Source organism: Watersipora subatra, chromosome 6, assembly GCF_963576615.1.
Source record: "Watersipora subatra chromosome 6, tzWatSuba1.1, whole genome shotgun sequence".
NCBI classification, from domain to species: Eukaryota; Metazoa; Bryozoa; class Gymnolaemata; order Cheilostomatida; family Watersiporidae; genus Watersipora; species Watersipora subatra.
The window spans coordinates 60,450,537-60,471,945 of NC_088713.1; the positions used below are offsets into that span (position 1 = coordinate 60,450,537).

General features: G+C 40.0%; 1 protein-coding gene across 1 annotated transcript; it reads left to right on the forward strand.

Moving 5' to 3' along the window:
• Window positions 1–7,845: 7,845 nt before the first annotated feature.
• Window positions 7,846–19,005, forward strand: LOC137397931 (outer dynein arm-docking complex subunit 3-like). The gene is made up of 12 exons (XM_068084019.1): window positions 7,846–7,980; window positions 8,102–8,223; window positions 8,521–8,598; window positions 10,471–10,652; window positions 11,052–11,235; window positions 12,121–12,288; window positions 12,716–12,879; window positions 13,139–13,285; window positions 14,215–14,371; window positions 14,941–15,096; window positions 16,230–16,314; window positions 18,478–19,005. Exons 1-12 carry the CDS (start codon window positions 7,920–7,922, stop codon window positions 18,603–18,605), a joined length of 1,632 nt encoding a protein of 543 aa, XP_067940120.1. The 5' UTR covers window positions 7,846–7,919; the 3' UTR covers window positions 18,606–19,005.
• Window positions 19,006–21,409: the final 2,404 nt, after the last annotated feature.

Below are 21,409 nucleotides of genomic sequence, written 5' to 3' on the forward strand. Positions count from 1 at the left end.
AACCCTAATTAGAGACACGCAACTGCAAACATGATTTACGAGAGCCTCATCTACTCGATGTTAATACTGTGTGGTGGATTTGCCACCACGTAAATAACGTTCTTTTTATAGGGAGTTGTGCCCTATTTTATTTTTATCTTTTTCTGAGTAGCTACGCCCTCGTGGGCTGGCCTTATGTTCCACTAATTTGCATATCTTATAGTATATAAAGGAAGGCATCAGCCTTATTATTTCGTTCTGAAATACATGTTGTTCCATGAACCATCTCTCTCTTCAGTTTTTCTGATAAGGAGAATTACTTGCTTTATCGCAAGTATCTCGGCATTTTGCCTCTAAGTGCTGCTCGGTATATCAGGACAAGTCGAGCTGTCGACCCTGTCGACCTTGCTGTAGATTGTCGACCTGTCGACCGGGGGTCGACCCCTGTCTAGAGACGAGCAATTGTGTTGCCTATAGCGTAAGACGTCTCGTACGCCGCTGTGTGTTGGTGACGCAATCTAACACAAGGTTGCCCGAGTTGGTGACTTGTTACCAGTAGCATAAGACATTCCATATGCCGCTGCGTGTTGGTAACTCGGCCCAACGCAGTGCTACCCGAAGTTAGTGATTGGTTGTCACCTGTAGCGTAAGACGTCTCGTACGCCGCTGCGTGTTGGTAATTCAGTCCAACGCAGTGCTCCCTGAGTTAGGCATTGTTGTTACCTGTAGTGTAAAACGTTTTGTACGCCGCTACGTGTTGGTGGCTCAATCCAACACACTGGTGGCAGCGGTGGGATAAAACTGCTGTAAAAAGGACTTTTAAGACAACCTTTGTAACCATGCCAAGCAGCCGACGGACTGCTACCAGACATCTGGCTGAGGCAGAGCTACAACAGGTCGACCAGATTGGTCAGATGACAGAGGCTATTACTAGAGCCTTACAAATACCTAGGAGGGAGGCTAGCTTCAAGCCACCGAAATTCGATGGGAGTGAAGACGTGGAACTATTCATCTCCCAGTTCGAAGAGGTTGCAGAAGCTAATGAGTGGAATGAGAAGGCCACTCTCCTCCACCTTCGTGAGACATTGAAAGAGGGGGCCAGAGGTTACAGTCGAGGAGATTCACCCGCTTCCATCTACTCGGCCTTACGCACTAAGTACGGACTCTCCTCGAGAGAGGCCAAGAGTAGGCTCCACCTCAAAAGAGAGCCAAAGACTAGCCTTCAAGAGCACGCAACGGAGATGGAGCGTCTAGTGAAGATAGCATACGCTGACCTTCCGGACTCCTACCAAGCTAACATGGCCATGGATGCGTTTTCCCTGACTCTAGGAAACACGTACCTCCAACGCCATCTTTTGGCAGTAAGAGCCCAGAGCTTAGAGGAAGCAGTGCAGGCAGGAAATGAGTTCCTGCAAATTCAGCCCACTCTTCCTCGACCTGGTGCTCGACCCCTAGTAATGACAGTGGAGAATGAGGAGACTACCCCTGCTACAGTCGCCCCATCCACTCGGATCCCCCATCAGCCACCCTGAATGACGTCCTACTGGCTATAAAAGGGCTAACAGATAGACTAAAAAAAGGAAACCGATTGTGGCGGCGAGGAGCGGAGCTAAAGGAACCTAACTGTTGGGGCTGCGGCCAGACAGGGCACGTACAGCGCCGGTGCCCTCAAGCTATCCAAAGACAACCACCTCAAGCCACGAGGTCGGGAAACGGTTCCCATCCACAGCAGTAGGGGGAAGTGCTGACTGTGGATCTACTATACCAATGCAAGACCAGTGGCAACGGCCACAACGGACTAGGCGACACAGGATCCCCCCTGGTCGCCACCGGTCCCCTTGCATAACCAGTATCAGCCCTTACCTGAGTGTGCAGGTCTCCCACCCTCAGAAACCAAGGAAGAAACATACGTCTGGCCAAAGCCGTCTCGGCCTTCCAAAAAAGGCCCCCAGAGAATGAGCGAAGCCGGACAAACTCATGGAGATGAATTGTGGAAGCCACATAATAGCAGCTATTTCTTGCCAGGTCGCATCGGAGGGCAGCCCGTCCAGTTTCTCGTGGACACCGGATGCACGTCTAATCTGTTGGGACGGCATGTTTTTGAGCACTTACCCAAGGATGTCAAGAGCCGATTAGAGGTTCGAGAAGACTATGGGCAGATGGCACACGGCTGCAATTTCACGGACTCATCACTCTCCCAGTCAGAGTCAGGAGTGTCCAAGTCACTGTATCTCTAGTGGTGTGTGCCCTGAAGGAAGATGCCATTCTGGGCATGCCATTCTTGGTCGACCACCAATGTGAGATGAATTTTCAGCAACCCACGTTGGTGTTAAATGGGCAGAAATTGACTTGCACTGACATAGAGGGTCGACCCCTGACAAGTGGAGTTCAGATAATGCGAGCCACAACGCTTCCTCCTCGAGCCGAGGTCCTAGTTGCTGGGCGTCTCACGTCCTCATCCTATCAGCCAGTAGGGCTGATCGAAGGAGTAAGAAGCAGTGATATGGTGGCCGCCAGCCTACATCAACCCGGTAAAAAGGGAAGAGTGGCCATCCGCTGTATGAATCCTACCGACCATCCAGTCAGCGTGACGGAAGGGACGATTGTGGGACAATACACTGGAGTAGGGCCGGACGAAATAGGGGTTCCCTGGACAGCAAAGGAGGATGTCGAGACTCCTAAGGAACATCCCCCTTCACCTTCAAGCGTGCCCCCCCCCCCCCCCCACATGCAGGACTTGCTCCAACAAGCGGCGCCTCATTGCTCGTCCCCTACCGAGCACAGAAGACTTTTTGGTTCGTTATGCGGATGTGTTCAGCCAAGGAAGCAAAGACATGGGGCGTACCACCCTGGTACAACATGAAATCCCCCTTCTCCCCGAGGCACAGCCCATCCGTCAACCCCCATATCGAGTAGGACATGAGAAAGAAGCCGAGATCGAGCGACAGGTTTCGGCTTTTGAGAAACAAGGCATGATTGAGCCCGCTCACGGGGCCTGGAGCTCTCCGGTGGTCTTGGTGAGGAAGAAGGACGGGGCGTGGCGACTATGTGTGGACTATAGAAAGCTCAATAGTGTCACTCGCCAGGACGCCTACCCCCTTCCCCGGATCGACGAGAGTTTAGATGCCTTGTCCGGCAGCAAGTTTTTCAGTACCCTGAATATGATGAGCGGGTATTGGCAGGTACCTCTCTCTGCTGAGGCCCAGGAACGGTCAGCATTTACCACACGCAGTGGATTATGGAGATGGAAGGTGCTCCCCTTTGGGCTGACATCCGCTCCAGCCACCTTCCAGCGGCTAATGGAACGCGTCCTCCAAGGGCTACACTGGAAAACTTTGCTGCTATACTTAGACGACATCATCGTCATGTCGGCAGACTTCTCTAGTCATGTAGCTAGGCTGGCAGAGGTGTTGGAACGATTGAGGAAAGCAGGATTAAAATTGAAGCCCTCTAAATGCAGTCTGTTCCAGACCCAAGTCAAGTACCTGGGCCACGTAGTCAGCGACACTGGAGTGGCTACCGACCCCTGAGAAGATTCAGGCCATCAGTAAATGGGCAGCACCACAAGATGTGACTCAATTAAGATCGTACTTGGGTACCACTGGGTACTACCACCGATTCGTACCTGACTACGCCTCGATCGCCAAACCTCTCACCCTGTTGACGAGCAAGGGGGCCCCCTGGAAGTGGGGAGAAGATGAACAGGAAGCTTTCAGTAAGCTCAAGTGGTCACTGACGCACGCTCCAGTGCTGGCATATCCTGATCCCTCTTTACCCTACGTGCTCGATACTGACGCTAGTAACGTAGGGACCGGAGCTGTGTTATCCCAGGTCCAGCAAGGCAAGGAGCGACCTATAGCCTACTATAGCAAGACCCTCTCCCTCGCCGAACGCAACTACTGCGTGACTAGAAGAGAGCTGCTGGCAGTCGTGCTAGCTGTCCGACATTTCCGGCCATACCTATATGGCAGAGAGTTTACCATCCGGACAGATCATGCCTCCTTGGTTTGGCTGCACCGGAGAAAGGAACCCTCTTGCCAGGTGGCCCGGTGGCTGGAGAGCCTTGCCGAGCACAAGTATCAAATCATCCATCGAAAAGGCATTAAGCACGGTAACGCCGATGGATTGAGTCGACAACAGTGCATCGACTGCCGGCAGTGTGCTGCCATTGAAAAGCGGGATCGGGGGCCAACTAGGTCACAAGTGTGTGACTCTCTAGTACCCCCAGGGACTAATTGGGAAACTACTGTACCAGTGGACCAAGTTCCAGTACAGCCACCAAGAGGTACAGGAGGACCCAGTCCTAGCGCCCACCAGTTGGATGAAGACGAATGGCCTCGACTACCCAGCAGCAGACATCCATCAGGGCCCAGCCTCTCGACTCCCACATCAGCCAGCCTAGTTCCAGTACGGCTGCCATGCGGTGCGGGGTCACCCAGAGTGTTGGACAACTCCCTCAGAAAGTCTCAAGACCCTCGGTTATGGGCCATCAAGGTGGCAGGTGAGCCAGGACTCGTTGTGGAGACCGACCAAGTTACAGTACGATCAGACTCTAGGGCAGCGAGTTTAGATTTTTCACCGCCAGATGCCCCAAAGGTCCCAGAATTGTTGACAGTAGTACAAACCTCACTAGATGAAGTACGAGCATTGCAACAGAGACCCGCTACCGACCTAGGGATAATTTACCAGGCCGTCAGGAACCGGAAAAGAGTCGAAGAGACAGTATTGCAAGTAGGCAGCCCCGGGTTGCAGCGGTTGGCCCGGATGTTCCATCAGCTTCATATTGACGAATCAGGTGTATTGACCCTTCATCTCATTCAGAATGGGCGAGAAAGGGTGGTGGTGGTGTGCCCCCAGACTCTGCGACAGGAGATCCTGTGGAAGGCCCACGAACAAACTCACTGCGGTGTGGAAAGGACCCTGAAGCGCAACCAGTTGGATTGGTACTGGCCGGGCATGACTGGAGATATCAGGAGGGCAGTTCTCTCCTGTGAAGTTTGCCAGCGGGCTAAGACGGGAAAGGCCCGGACCTCCGGAAATCGACAACCATTGTACGCTGGGAGGCCATGGCAACGTTTAGCAGTAGATTTAGTGGGACCCCTACCTCAGACACCTCGAGGAAATAGCTGGGTGTTGGTACTCACTGACCATTTCACTCGGTGGTCGGATGCCTTAGCTATCCCTGACGCTACAGCTCCAACGGCGGCCCAAGTCTTGGATGAAAGAGTATTCAGTTACTTCGGTCTTATCCACTTTTATCCACTTTTACTGGGCAGAGGGCAAGAGGACTGAGATCAACTATTGCCACAGATCATGCGGACCCTGCGAGGGCTACCGCACTCCGCCACTAAGGAAACACCCAATTATTTGATGTTGGGTCGAGAGCTTCGTTTTCCTGACCAATTGCTGCATGGAAATAGGTTGGAGTCATTTACTAGCACACACGAGTATGTCCAGACTGTTCACGACCGGTTGATACAAGCTCACACTCTCCTCCAAGATAGACAGAAAGAAATTGTATCAACCGATGTGAGGGAGCCCCCGCTGTTCAATGAGGGTGACCTCGTATGGTTGCTAAGCAAGCGGAGAAGAAAAGGCGAAAATCCGAAATTAGCGGCCAAGTATGTGGGGCCCTATCGTGTACTAAGGAGTCACGAAAATCATACGTACGAAGTAGAAAGATATGGACAGCGATCCACTCAGGCCGAAGGAAGATTGAGGCTCTGTCGCCCTAGCCCTGTGCAACAAGGTCGAGCTCCAACTGAGGTCGAACCTGCCAGACGTCCCAACATGAGAGGTTATCCCCGGAAACGAGTATCACAAAAAGACGGTAATCCAGATGCTGTTATTTCCGAATCACTTCTGCCTAGTCGATTAATAGATTTACCAATACTGCAATCGCCAGGAAGATTGGAACCACCTCGGCTCCACAACGAAGATTTTTTGGTCTCTCCGAGTGAACACAACTCTGACTCGAGGGCTGGCCTCGACACTGGCTGCGAATTGGCGACCGAAGAAACAAGAGCTACGGGGAATGAAGGAGTCTAGGCTAGTACCACTGGGACCGGAAATACCACGAGGCCTCAGCGAATCAGGAAACTCCCTGCCTATCTCAAAGATTTTACTGTTGGAGGGATCCAATCAGGAGTCTCCTCCTTACGGCAAGGATATTGGGCCAATAAAATGCCGAGATGCCAAGCAGTAGTCTCTTTCTGTAGTCGCATCGCAACCTTGCCACATCACACAACTAATATGGAAGTCACGCAAGAAATTGTAAAGGTGTCGACCCCGCTCCCCCGCCGACGCACTTCGAGCAGAAACCACTGACCTCCGGAGAGCCGCCCGTCGGTTAGTGGAGTTGGCCACCTTTCACCCAAGACCCACAGACAATAAACATTACTGTATCTACTCCCCTTGTATTGGTTTATATACTTATATGCATATTCTTTATGTTCTTTGTTATTATTTTATAGCCGTATCCGTCTATAGGGGCGGCGAGTGTGGTGGATTTGCCACCACGTAAATAACGTTCTTTTTATAGGGAGTTGTGCCCTATTTTATTTTTATCTTTTTCTGAGTAGCTACGCCCTCGTGGACTGGCCTTATGTTCCACTAATTTGCATATCTTATAGTATATAAAGGAAGGCATCAGCCTTATTATTTCGTTCTGAAATACATGTTGTTCCATGAACCATCTCTCTCTTCAGTTTTTCTGATAAGGAGAATTACTTGCTTTATCGCAAGTATCTCGGCATTTTGCCTCTAAGCGCTGCTCGGTATATCAGGACAAGTCGACCTGTCGACCTCTACTGGCTGTCGACCCTGTCGACCTTGCTGTAGATTGTCGACCTGTCGACCGGGGGTCGACCCCTGTCTAGAGACGAGCAATTGTGTTGCCTATAGCGTAAGACGTCTCGTACGCCGCTGTGTGTTGGTGACGCAATCTAACGCAAGGTTGCCCGAGTTGGTGACTTGTTACCTGTAGCATAAGACATTCCATATGCCGCTGCGTGTTGGTAACTCGGCCCAACGCAGTGCTACCCGAAGTTAGTGATTGGTTGTCACCTGTAGCGTTAAGACATCTCGTACGCCGCTGCGTGTTGGTGATTCAGTCCAACGCAGTGCTCCCCGAGTTAGGGATTGTTGTTACCTGTAGTGTAAGACGTTTTGTACGCCGCTACGTGTTGGTGGCTCAATCCAACACAACTGTTAATATAAGACAATGAGTTATTAATTAGTAGAAATATTAGAAGACAATCTGCTATCAAAAAGTAAAACTACATTTGATACACTTAACTAAACTAAGGCTGTAAAAAGTGCAGCAAGAGAAACAAAAAAGAAAGCTCATTGTCGAATGTTAACTCAAAACAAGTTGCAAAAACATTGTCATAAATATTTGTAGCACGTTTGTATATCGTTGCTGCAACTACCAAAACTGTAGTTTTTGTTGTAATAACTTAATACACATAACATATAAGTAAAAACGTGATTTAACACATATAATATAATTATAGAGCATAATAGTTAAACATGTATATACTCAATGCTCTGCTTTACGAAATTAATGGAGATCGTACAACCGGATGTCACGCGCAAATTGTGCGAATTAAACGTTTGCTGTCATAGTTGGCTTAAAAATGCTACCACTCCGCCTACTTAAACGACTAGACTAAGATCTGATATTCATAGACGTACACAGAAAGTATAAAAGGTATACAAAATATGTGTGTATACATAAACGCCTAAGCGCTTACTGTTGTCGCGATTCTTTGACAATCCTATATCCGCTTTGATAGCGCCCACACGCATGCGTAACGTCTTAGCAACCGGATAGGAAAAAACTAAACATAGCGACAGGTTCTCGCAAGTGTTCGGTAGTAAACGCTTGACCATATTGTTAAAATAAATTTTGCCTTTTAGGTGGCTCTACGTGGCTAAATATGGCTACCCAAACTCTCCAAGAGAAGATTGATGAGCTAAGAGCTAGAATTAATCTATTAGGTAAGATAAAAAAGCTACAAATCTCAATATTACATCATGTTGTTCATACTTTTAATAAAACTTGTTATGATATTTTCAAACTATTCATATACTTATGTTTTAACTCACTATATTGCTGTAGAGGGAGATAGAAAAGCTTACTATGAAAACTCGCAATGGACCATCAAACAAAACAAAGATGCCATTAGTACCCTGCGTAAGGACAACAAACTTCTGCGTAAGAAATTGAGCGACTGTTTAGCGGTAAGTTTAACAGTTTGGATAAATCTATAGCGATACATACATGCAGGTGGTTTCATGATCTTTAAATACGTGTAAGCATTTAATAGCTCTGCACATTTATTCAAAAGTTTTAAACCAGAATTCTAAGCTCTCCATTATTCTTTGCATTTGATAATAGTAGTATAATATAGGTAGTATTAATAATAGTAATAATAATAATTCTAATAGTTATAATAATGATTGTAATAGTAATAATAATAGTAATAATAATAGTAATAATAAAAACTTTGTAGACTTATACCTTGTTTTTTTATGCAGGCTGATGAGCATGTAATCAACAAAGCCTTTCAAAACAGAAATGTTGAGAGGGCGGCAATGAAAAACAAGTCTGGTCCAGTGAGTATCAATACAACAGAGTATTATTTGTGTATCATAAATATATATGTATATATTATATAGTATATGTATAGATACATTTATATACATATACATACTGTATATATACTAGTTATAGAAAATAGTTGTACTTGTCTTTGCAGCAACTGTCAGTTTCATGACCTCTCCTGTGAATCATCTGGCTGCTACAACTATTTTCTATAACTAGCACTATTTGCTTCAATTTCTTGTAGAGCTCTTTGATTGTAGTATTGCTTTTCTGTATTAACATATAATATATTAGAACCCTGGTTGTAATTATATATACATATACATGTATATACGGTATATATACAGTATATATATATGGAGATATATTAAGAATAAAATAAATAAGTGGTCAAGCCTACTGCTAACAGCACTCTATGCTTTGAAAAGTGTGGAGTGTTATAACTAACTAGAGTGTAGGAATAGGTTAATGTTACTTATTTTTCTTCCAGATTGGTGTTTTTTTTCTGAGGTCACGGACAGGTCTGTTTCATGCTTCTGCACTCGTCAGCCGACTTGCGCAATAGATTTAACACAAGTCACCTGATGAGTGCAGAAGCACGAAACAGATCTGTCGTGACCCCAGAGAAAAACACCAATCTGGAAGAAAGATAAGTAACATTAACCTATTCCAACATTCTAGTTAGTTATATTAAGAATATATGTCCATGTATTATATTATTATTGATTATGTATATATATTATGGATATATATACACAATATATGTATATTATGTATATTTACATATATATATATACATATGTATATATATAGATATATATATATATATATATATATATATATATATATATATATATATATATAAAAAAAAAATTGTTTCCTCACCCCGGATACCCCGTATGGGTGGTAAATTCTGCTCTAACTCGGGTCTCCTACCAGAGACCTGGGAGTTTGAGCACTCGTCTCAAGATCTTAGCTGTTCCCAATAGCGCACTTTTCTGCAACTCACCTGAGTTGATTGTTGTTGGTATTTGGGCAAGCCACATTTTATGCGCCGGTGTTATTGCGCCCAGTGCCCCAATCACTACTGGGATTACGGTTGTTCTTACATTCCAGCATTTTTCAATTTCTTCTCCAAGAGGGAGATATTTTTCTACCTTTTCTTTTTCTTTGCTGGCTATATTGTAGTCATTGGGTACTGCTATATCTATTATAGTAGCCCTCTTGTTCTCCTTGTCTACCACCACTATATCTGGTTGGTTTGCTAGGACATGCTTGTCAGTTTGGATGTAGAAGTCCCAGAGGATCTTAGCGCGGTCATTTTCATTGACCTTACCAGGAGCTTCCCACCAGTGTTGTGGTTTATTAAGGCCATACTCATCACATAGACTTCTATACACAATACCTGCGACATGATTATGCCGCTCAGTGTATGCGTTCCCTGCTAGCTGTCTGCATCCACTGATGATGTGTTGGATGGTCTCAGGTGCATCTTTGCACAGTCTGCATCTAGGATCGTCTCTAGTGTGATAGATTTTCGTTTGGAGTTGCCTTGTTTGTATTATATATATATATATATATATATATATATATATATATATATATATATATATATATATATACTGTAAGTTCATAGCTAGCATGTCAATGTTGAAATTCTCTATAAACAGAATAAACAGAAATAATTCATCAAGTCAATGAATTGCAGAATATCCTGTACATTTTTAAATTTGACAAATGTTTTGGCTCGCTTTTAGCCATAATTAATATAAAAATTTACGTCTATCAAAAGCATAGACTTTAATATCTATATTTAGCTGCCATTTACTTAAGTGAATGACAACTCCTATATTGTAGCATTGTTTTGGTGTGTATACGTTTAGGAAGCCATAAAAGTACAAGACCAAAAACTCTCAGATCAGATTAAGAGACTCAACCAACTTAAACATGCTACTGCAGCCAAACAGAAAAAGGTGGAAGGGCTACAGACAATGTATAACTCTATGGTCAAGGACGCCTCAGAAGCTGTAGCAACTGATGCCGGCGAGAGTGAAGACGCCAAGAAGTATGTCAATGTAGCGTGGGCTAAATTAGCTGTACTTTGTCACTTGCAACAAGAATGAATAATAATAACAGTAATAATAATAATAGATATATTAATATTTTAAATAAAATATATTAAATATTATGGTAATAATAGTTGTATAATAAAGAATAAAACAATGAAAATGAACTCTATAAATGGTGTTTAAAAAAGATGATGTACAAAATTAGGTCAAATTCACCGCAACACATTTTGTTAAACAGATCTGCACTCAGGAACTTTCTAGAGAAGATACAGTCAAACTTTTTTCTTAGCCACCTAATAGCTTGTCTACCTGCCATAGTTGGGTAGACATAGTCTTCTGCAAACTACAAATTGGCTAATAGCCTGTGATCAGTAAGTTTGTGGTTAACTTTATAGGCTTAGAAATCTTGAGAATCGGTTAGACAAGGCTGAGCTGAAGTGCAATGAGGCTGAGCAGATAAAGAAGACTTACCTCCAGATCAAGTCCAAACTTGAGGAAGAGGCTCTCGGCTTTCCCAACCAGCTAAACACAATGGAGGCTGAGATCAAGAGACTCAGACTAGAGCTTAAAGATCTCAAGGTGAAATAGAATAAGTTTTAAAGTGTTTACAATAGATTTACTCATAGATTTACTCATAGATTTCTTGGAAGCTCATAGAAAAAGAAAAAAATTAGTAAGGACATTTTTCATTTGCAGTCAGTTCCATTAGAGTTGCAGGTTTAAAAGAACAGCTGCTAATATTCAGGTAGACTCATTGGAAAATTAAAAGATTTCTGTAAGGCTGGTTTGTGAGAACAAAACTACTAATTGGGTAGTGTTAGTGTAGTAATATTGCAATAGTGCATTAGTAATATTGTCATAGTGCAGTAGTAATATTGCAGTAGTGCATTAGTAATATTGTCATAGTGCAGTAGTAATATTGTCATAGTGCAGTAGTAATATTGCAGTAGTGCAGTAGTATTATTGCAGTAGCACAATAATAATATTGCAGTAGTGCAGATAGTTGCATCGTAGCAGCATCAGATAGTGGCTCAAAGTTGGTCATAGTAACTGATGATAGTTGCTGTGGAAGTTTTTTTATTAAGTGTTTTCAGCATCAAAACAGCTTTCAAGAATCCATGTATTTTAAATGAGTAACTATAATATAATCATACTTAGATGCTATATTTACTCATTTCTCTTCTCTATTTAAATTTTTTCTTTCTTCTTTCTCCTTTCCCTCTTCTTTCTTTTTTTTCTTTCTCACTTTTCTCGTTCTCCGCTCGTTCTGTTCGGGATTTTCTCTCTTTCATTTCTCTCTCCTCACTTCTTTCTCATTTCTTTCTTTTTTTTCTCATTTTCGCTTTTTTTCACCTCTATCTCACTCTGTTCTTTTTTTATCCTCTCCTCTCTCTTCTTCCTCTCTCTTTTCTCCTTTCTAACCTAGATACAGCTTGTTTATTCACGTTCATATTTGACTTATAGAATATGCACAACGATGCTCAAATATCAAAGGAAGCAGCTCAGAGTGAGCTACGTAAACATGAGGAGGCAGTCTATGCTGACAGGAAAAAGAGAGAGATCGAGCTGCAGGAAATGAAGAAGGAAGCTGAAGACAGGAAATTGGCCCATGAAAAAATTGAGAGAAGAATTGTAAGTCATTAAGCATACTCATTAAAGTTTACTAGAGTAAAGGCAAAAATACATAGATTATTCAAGAGAGCATAAATCCAACAACTCACTGTTAGATTTATAGTATACGGTAGTTGATTCAGTTACAAGCTACATACTATGGTTAAGAAAGTATACAGAGAGTACGTAGCGCTAACTCGACTCCACATGATAGAAGTTGTCTTTCCTTTTATTTTACAGGCAATTTATAGCCGTTGTATGTAAAACATTTCTGTTTTTGAGCAAAATGAAGCCACAACTGTCAGCTAGTGTCTTGAAAGTCTTACTCGAGCCTCCTTCTTTCTCAAGTGTAAACTATGCCTATTTGTGACATGATAGAAGTTGTCTTTCCTTTTCTGATTTACAGACTATTTATAGCCATTGTTAAAACATTTTATTTGTATTACAGGCTGCCAGAGCTGGATCCATCCTTCAGGATGACTCTCAGCCTGCTCAGACAGCTAATAATGCAGGAAGTGAAGAAAACGCTGCCAAGATACTAACCTATGAAGAGGCTTTCCAACAGATAAAGGAGGCAACAGGTGTTAGTGACATCACTGAGGTAGTCGAAAGGTTCGTGACATGCGGTTGTTATGTGCCAGTAATGAAGATGTAAATTGTATTTATTGGAGTTGTGGGCTCTTATAGCATATAACATTTGGTTTATGCTTTGGATAAAATACAAGTGTCAAAGTCAACTATATTCAGTAGCGATTAGTTGCAAAAAGGTTATCTTCAAAAAAGGTTAGATAACTTCTTATCAATATTTAGAATATCTTGCTTTTTATGCCGAATGAATATGGATAATAACTGACTTCTGCTTTTGCAACAGGTTTGAGCATCAGGGAGAGACAACTTCACACCTTGAGGACCTACAATCGGCAGCAGAGAAACAGATCGAACGACTCCGAGTTGACAAAGAGAAACTGCAGGCAGACTTCGAGGATATGAAATACAGTGGAGAAGCTAAGCTATCAAGGTACTTGCTCACTCATGTTTCTGATTGGCTGAAACGAATGATGCTTTGCAATAATTAGTTAGCATATGCCTTGGTGTTTCTCGGTATAAGCTGAAGAGAATAAAAAAGAAAAGGTTTTTTCTAGCACAGTTTAAATGGTTTTACTTTGTCTTAGAGCTTGCCTATATAATCAGCGATTGTGGTTGGTCCCATAAAGCAGTATCGTCTAGGCTGATTGGCTGGGGTTTTTGCCAGTGTCTACAGTTTCGCCTTGGCATCAAGTTCTTACCTTGACTCAAGTATATTATTATGTGTTTTATAGTATGAATGGTGCATCTGAGTCGACAAAGTTTAAAGGAAATATTACAACAGGCTGAAGTATTATTTAAAGATTCAACTGTGCCAACTATGTGAAAATCTGCATAACTTAATATATCACAACTTAAGAGAATATTCGGGAATTAGCTACCTGTTTACTAATCTTCCGGTAAACACTGTCTAGCACATTCAGGCTGAGTTCTGGCAAATATATGACAACTCATCGTACATGAATCTAGATCATGTTTGAAAATATGAAATTAGGAGTTGCTTTCTCCTAATTCTAAACATTAGGAAAAGAACAGACAACTTATTATATGATACTTTAGTATGGTTCACCAAAGTTATGTGAGCACTTGTCCGCACCTATAATCATTCATGGTACAGGTTTCAGATTTTTCCGATTTCTCTAACTGTATTAGGTGAAGTTGTAGTGATAAAACTTCTTAACAATCCCAGACCAGGCAAGAAACTGGTGAAACTTGACAAAATGAATTAAAAAAACTGAACCTAAAAATTCATCTTCTAGGCTAGAACAGGTTGGATAGAACACGCTAGACAGTTGGACACATGTAAATTGGTTAGCTACCATCAAATGAAGAGATGAAGGGCAGTTTATTGGGTGATTGCAGTGGGCAGAGAATGCTGGAAGACTTCCAAGACCACCTGGATAAGGAGACGAAGAGACGCGATGACCTTCTCGATAAGCTCAGCAGGCAGAGCCACATTCTATTTGATGTTAAATCAGGTGTCGGCCATCTAGCTGACAAACTTAGCCATTTAAAGGCAGTAAGTATGAGTGGGTCTTTGCGGCCCCAGCCTGTTAATAAAATGTGTGTTAACTGCTTTTTAGTTTTAGGCTCCTGCGGAAGCAGAGGATTTCCGCAGGATAACATACGCACTACTAGAATGAATATTTTTCCATAAACATAAAAGATTTTGCTAAATAATCAAAAGTTTAACGACTTTAGTAAATATTAGTGTAATTGTGGAACATAGTTTGTTTATATGGTCGGGTTATGTAATTAAAAGATGCTCACAGACAATGAGATTTGGTGATTGCCTCAACCAACAAACCTAATCTACCTATAAGCCAATCAAAACCTGAGCAGATATTAGGAAACTACTAACAGGTCATTGTCTGTATAGACCTATGATGGTTACTCCTGTTAGTTGTAAAAAGATGAGCCTAGAAGCTACTAACAACTTGGAGTTGTCTCCTTTTGGCACCCATATAAATCATCTGCTTTCAGAACCTACAATACATCTATCATGTAGATAGTTGGACACCGACATTGCTTGTTCTGTGTACAAATGATTCTAAATAGCTTGTGTTCCAAAAGTTTTGGTTCTTTTAGAACAAGGGGCATGTACCTGGCACCCAGATATCCAAATCTTCGGATGAGTATGTCTTAGACCAGCTAAGCACTTCAGAGGAAAAGCTATTGAAGCTGCTGGAAGAGCTCGATGGACAGGATCTGTCAGATATTCTGGAACAGATGGAAGAAGAAGAGGTAAGCCTACATTTTATTGACCTTAACATGAAGGACAGCATCAGCAGCTTCCGAGCTTCAGCATCGTATCAACTAGAACGTTGAGCTCATAGCTTGTTTGGCTAAAAAGTGCTGCCTCTGCTTATAATAAAATTATTAAATATTGTTGATCAGTTAATTTGTATTCCTTCATCAACAGGTGGTTTACAGTAATCAAATGAGGCAGCCAGTAGCTTGCACCTGATCGGTCAATAGGGTTTATTATAGTGAAGATACAACCTCACTCCTTTGAATCTTATTGATGCCATAATTTAATCTGAAAACTTATTAAAAATTACTTATATTGTTATATTTGATTATTGACCATTTATTTAGAAATATTGTTGATCATATATGATTAATATACATTATTTATATATTAAATATATATTATATACATATTAAATATATATATTATTTATTAAATATATACTTATTATATATATGATATATATTAAATATCTATAATCAATTTTAACTTGCTCTAATTTTACCACTGAGCGCTCGGCTCGAAGTTTTTGCTTTTATTCATATGCATATGTATTTAATATATATATTTAATATCTATATTAATATATATATTTAATATATATACTAATATATATTTAATATATATGCTACTATATATTTAATATATATATAATATATATATTTTCCTATATATATTTGAAGGCTTTGCAATGCATACCTAAACTATTCAAAGTATTTTAAATTTAAAACCAACTTGGCAACTTGCCCAGTTTATTTTATCTTTTTTGGCCTCTCTATATGTTCAGGTAACAAATACACAGCTCAGTGAGTTCATTGCCCTACTTCATGTTTTACAGAGGACATACATGAGAGAGTCTCTCGGTGTTTTGTTATTGAAAATAGTACATAGGTTATTGTCAGCGGATGTCTGTCCACTTAGAAAAGTTTTGCGCTAATGGCGCAAAAATCTTTGCATTGCATTTTTGCTTCTACTTCCAGTATCGTATTCACTTGGAAAATCGTCTTCCTGAGTACAACAGACGAATCCGTCTGCCATCAGCTGTGATGGATAGGCGGAGGCCCAGTGGTAAGTGCCTTCCTAGAGCTAGTTTAGCCTGAGTGCTAGCTTTTTCTATTTGTTGTAGTACCACGCTCAGATGGAGGGCAAACTTCCTGAGTACAACACAAGGGTAAAACTGCCACAGACCCAGAGAGACAATGTGTATGATGGTAGGTATAGTTGGCTAGAATTTATGTCCGTGCTTGTCTCACTGTGATCTTGCTATATAAATGGCATGACTTTCTTTGAGATGTCAGGTTGCTTTTGCATGCTGGAAGGCTGATTTGCCGATTCACTGGTCGGATGATTAGTAGCTTGTAGTTTCTTTGGAAGGATCAGAACATAGACTTGTTACAGCTTGCTGAAACATATAGATACCTAGTGATACATGTAGATATTTGGTGATACATGTAGATACCTGGTGATACATGTAGATATATGGTGATACATGTGGATACCTGGTGATACATGTAGATACCTGGTGGTACATGTAGATATCTGGTGATACATGTAGATACCTAGTGATACATTTAAATACCTAGTGATACATTTAGATACCTGGTGACACAAATAGATATCTGGTGATACATGTAGATACTTGGTGATACATGTAGATATCTGGTGATACATGTAGATATCTGGTGATGCATGTAGATACCTGGTGATGCATGTAGATACCTGGTGATACATGTAGATATATGGTGATACATGTAGATATCTGGTGATGCATGTAGATACCTGGTGATACATGTAGATATATGGTGATACATGTAAATACCTGGTGATACATGTAGATATATGGTGATACATGTGGATACCTAGTGATACATTTAAATACCTAGTGATACATTTAGATACCTGGTGACACAAATAGATATCTGGTGATACATGTAGATACTTGGTGATACATGTAGATATCTGGTGATACATGTAGATATCTTGTGATGCATGTAGATACCTGGTGATGCATGTAGATACCTGGTGATACATGTAGATATATGGTGATACATGTAGATATATGGTGATACATGTAGATATCTGGTGATGCATGTAGATACCTGGTGATACATGTAGATATATGGTGATACATGAAGATACTTTGTGATACTTGTAGATACCTGGTGATAAGTGTAGACACCTGGTGATACATGTAGATATCTGGTGATGCATGTAGATACCTAGTGACACATGTAGATACCTAATGATACATGTAGATGTCTGGTGATACATGTAGATTGCACTCTAGAAGATTTTATGTTTGGCAGTTTTAAAAGATAATAATATTCATTCATCTGATAATATTTTACGCTCGAATGACTGCAACAGATTCCAGTTGACCATAGACATATTTTACCTAGAGCTTCACAGTTTTTAAAAATCACCAGATGGTTTGAGTTGATATTGCAATATTATTGTATAAAAAATTTGTAAACTTTTGTTAATACTTTTTTGTATATTTCAACTTAAAAAGAAACTGTTTTGTGTTAATAATAACTCGAAGCATTTATTTCATAAATTTCTGAGTGCGTGGAAAGCCATAAAATGAGCTTGTTATAAGGCTAGCAGACTGATATGTTTTAGTTACATTATCACTTACTCTAAAAACCGTCAGGTGTGAGATAAATCGCCATTACATGATTATATCATTTATATAATATGCAATATTTCTTCACAAAAGGGCGATTTTTAAATCATCTATTTTAAAAATTGCCACCAAACAGTTAAATTGCCAAATTGCGAAGCTCTAACTTCACCTAATTAGTAGTTGTTGAAGGGCTTTGTCTAAATAGCCTCTGTTCCCTGTTGACCAGTGTACAACATATTTGGAATAAACACGAGTAAGTTGCTATCAATGAGTATCACCCTTGCCCAGCAGCCACTAAATCTTTCCCGGCTTTCTGTGCTTCATTCTCTGTCTAAACTATGTTGTGGTACCAGCTGTTGTCACTCACCTGCTCACAGGTGTCAGTACCTACTAAGAGGAAAGGAAGTGTATGTCTAAACAGGTTGCTGGTTAGGAATGTTTCTAAAAGATTCTATGAGTAGACAACTTCATGACTTTGAGGAGTGTTAGTCATTGGTCATAAGTATAAATACTACTTATCACATAAGCATTCGTCAACACAAGTCTGTATCTGAGAAAGAGCATACAACTCCAATTGCTAACCACTAAATATTAGCCTTTTCTTCGTATTAAATAGCTTAATACATCAGGCATGTAAAATTTACTTTAAATGTCAATAGTGAAAGTAAAAAACTAGGCTACGATCAAAGAGGTGTTTAAAATAATGTTTAGACATTTGCGTATTCAATGAAATACTCTGATGTTACAGATGAGGATGAAAGTGGTGATGATGATGGAGAGCTAATGACAAGGTCAAACTTGAAGAAACAGTCGCAGTCACTGATAGACAGCAAGAACAAGAGGCGCATGCCTAAGCGAAAGGGGAAAAAGAAATAGATTATTCAAGGGCACATAAAACCCAACAACTCACTGTTGATAGGCACAATTCTGAAGTTTATGAGATTGATAAAATTCTCAGATGCAAGATATGTCAGTTTGGCCATTTGCTCCCACTTGTCACTTAGTTTACTCATGACACTTTTTGGCTGACATGAAACTTGTCAGGAGTGCCATTAAACACTTATGGTATTAGCATTTCTAAGTTTGACAGATGAACGTTATGATTGTTGTCAACTATAAACAGGTGTCTGTTAGTGTTTAAGCGTTTCTTTGAAAGAAAAAGTGCAAACTACCTGTCACAACGTTGAACTACTAGCTGAGTTTATCACAGAAGAAGTAAATCTAAAGTTTCATTTTTTATGAGTCTGTTAAGCTGTTTTGGTTTTGTAAATATATAATATCTGAATAAATTTTTTATGTACTTATAAACAAAATGGACAAATAAAAAAACAGGTTTATTCAAGTCTCAAGAAACTTTGTGTGCATCATTACACTAACATTGTCAACTATTAACAAGTGTTTGCAGGTTTCCCTTTATTCTGTCTATCATAGCGTTAAATTAAAACTAGTGGAATTACCCAAAGCAGCAAAACAAACTGATAGTACCAGTATTATTATTTAGACTCAACTAAATGGAATCGTTACAAATATAAGAAGTAGCTAAAATTAGTGAGTGGTAATTAGACTGTGCTCCATGAAAAAAAAGATGGTAACCCTTGCAATCCTGAACATTTTAGACACATTTGCTAAGAAACCTTTCATTATTTAACATCTGTATGAATTGGCAGCAATATTATGTCTCTTACTAATTGACCTTTTGGCAATTACCGCAACTACAACAAACCAATTATTATTTCTATCAGATGGAGTTTTGAAAAATCTTAAAAATTACAGAGTTTCTGAATATTAGCTTGAAAATAGTTTCAATTTGATGAAGTTTGACCTAAGAGTGTTTTTAAGATTAAAACATCTTAAAAAATTAAATTAATTTTTTAATATTAAAATAAGATTAAATTAAGATTAAAATATCTAAGAGTTTGCAGACTATCATATAAAAAGAACAAGTTCTAAACATAAACCACAGAATTCTTGCAATAAGCAGAAATACAAGTTTGGAGTTTTCTACCCATGACGAACTACTGTACAAACTGGTAAAATTTAAAAGAGATAACTATTTGTCAGTTTTTAGCCCGCAGTTCCTAACTCGGTTGCGGAACGTACACAGAAATAAATTTCTTTTTTAAAAAATTTTTTAAATAAATTACAGAAATAAAGTTTCTTAGTTGAACAAAAAAGTTAAAGTTAAAAAAGATATACAAAACTATATTCTTAAGTCCATAGTACTACTGATTACATATAATGGCCTACACAGCTACACAGTTTTTAAACTGATTAGAACTCGTTGGCTATGATCTCACAAAGAGCTATCTCAATTATACTATACCGTACAAACTAGACAAGATTCTCCTGTAAGTTTAATAGAAAGTATTCCTAATTGAGATACTGCAGTTTGCTTCTTTGCTTGTTGCATCAATTAAAAGAGTTTCATAATTGTGAAATATAAACCTGAAAAATTATAAACAATACTTATTATTTGATAAGGATTTTTGATGTCTTCTCTTGCAGATCAAAAAGAAATTAAATTTTATGAACTAACCAATGAAAGCATCAAAGCGAACCACCAGTTGTAGTACGAATAACTGTGAACAATAAAAGTAGATGTGATGAAAATATTATATTTGTAACTTTAGTAAATTTCTTTTAGAGCGGACATAAATAGACTGTGCTCCATGAAAAAAAGATGTTAACCCTTGCAATCCTGAACGTTTTCGACACAATTCTTTTAGAGCGGACATGAATATTCTAAATGAAATTAGTAATCTCGGCAGTATTGTGCATCGTGAGAGATCGTAATGAGTAATCTCTATATGCACATTAATTTTGGAAGTAGGAAGGTGGTTGAATGGTGTAGTGGTTAGAGTACTGGAATATAAATTTAAGTGCCGGGGTTCAATTCCTATGCGAGGTAATCCTTTTCTAATGCTTTTGACATGGATTCAGACAAGCGCACAGAGCCTGATCCTATCGTAGTATAGATTATACATAAAATTTAAAAAGTGTACATATGCCCAGAGCCCAAAGGTTTCAAGTTTGATTCCTCTTTGTGTGAGTATTGACCAAGTAGCCGGCTAGAGTGAAGACTTTGGGTCAATGACCGGAGATTTCTCTATAATTCTCATCCTCTAGGGATTGGAGAAGTCCGTGACAGCTATTGACAGGTATCTGGAAGTGCAATGCAATTATACACCATCTAACTGCAGAGTTTCAATGAAGCCTTGTTGGCAGTTTGAGCAAGATTTAAACTCAAAGACCAATACTTAACTGATTAGCTATAGCATGGTAGTAGCTGGCATGATCAGTAAGAGGGCTTAACACACGCTATCTTGATATCTTTGTGCAGACTCTGTTTATTGCCTTTGCACTACCACAAACCGATGCACATTTTTTAAACCACCAAATATCTGTAACACAGCAGTTTTAAAATGAATATGAAAGTTACCTCGATGATAACTGCAAATATATCTGTTCTTTTATTGTTGTAAAAAGTACATACAAAAAAGAGTGAGATCCAAAAAGAAATTATTTCTTGTTTTTGATTGACAGTGATTGCGTTTGCTGCTGCATGAACATTGCGTATTATTACTTTTAATTTAAATAAAAAAATTACGAAAGAAAATAAAACTGCTTTAGACTTTTATTTATTACTAGCAAACAATTTGGTATGATATAGTCAAACTATA

What these genes read in the sequence shown, in the direction of transcription:
- LOC137397931 (XM_068084019.1), top strand. Translation starts at nt 7,920, where the DNA reads ATGGCTACCCAAACTCTCCAAGAGAAGATTGATGAGCTAAGAGCTAGA. An exon ending in AATTGAGCGACTGTTTAGCG is followed by an intron (nt 8,224 to 8,520) that starts GTAAGTTTAACA and finishes TTTTTTATGCAG; the next exon opens with GCTGATGAGCATGTAATCAA. An exon ending in GGAGAAGCTAAGCTATCAAG is followed by an intron (nt 13,286 to 14,214) that starts GTACTTGCTCAC and finishes GGGTGATTGCAG; the next exon opens with TGGGCAGAGAATGCTGGAAG.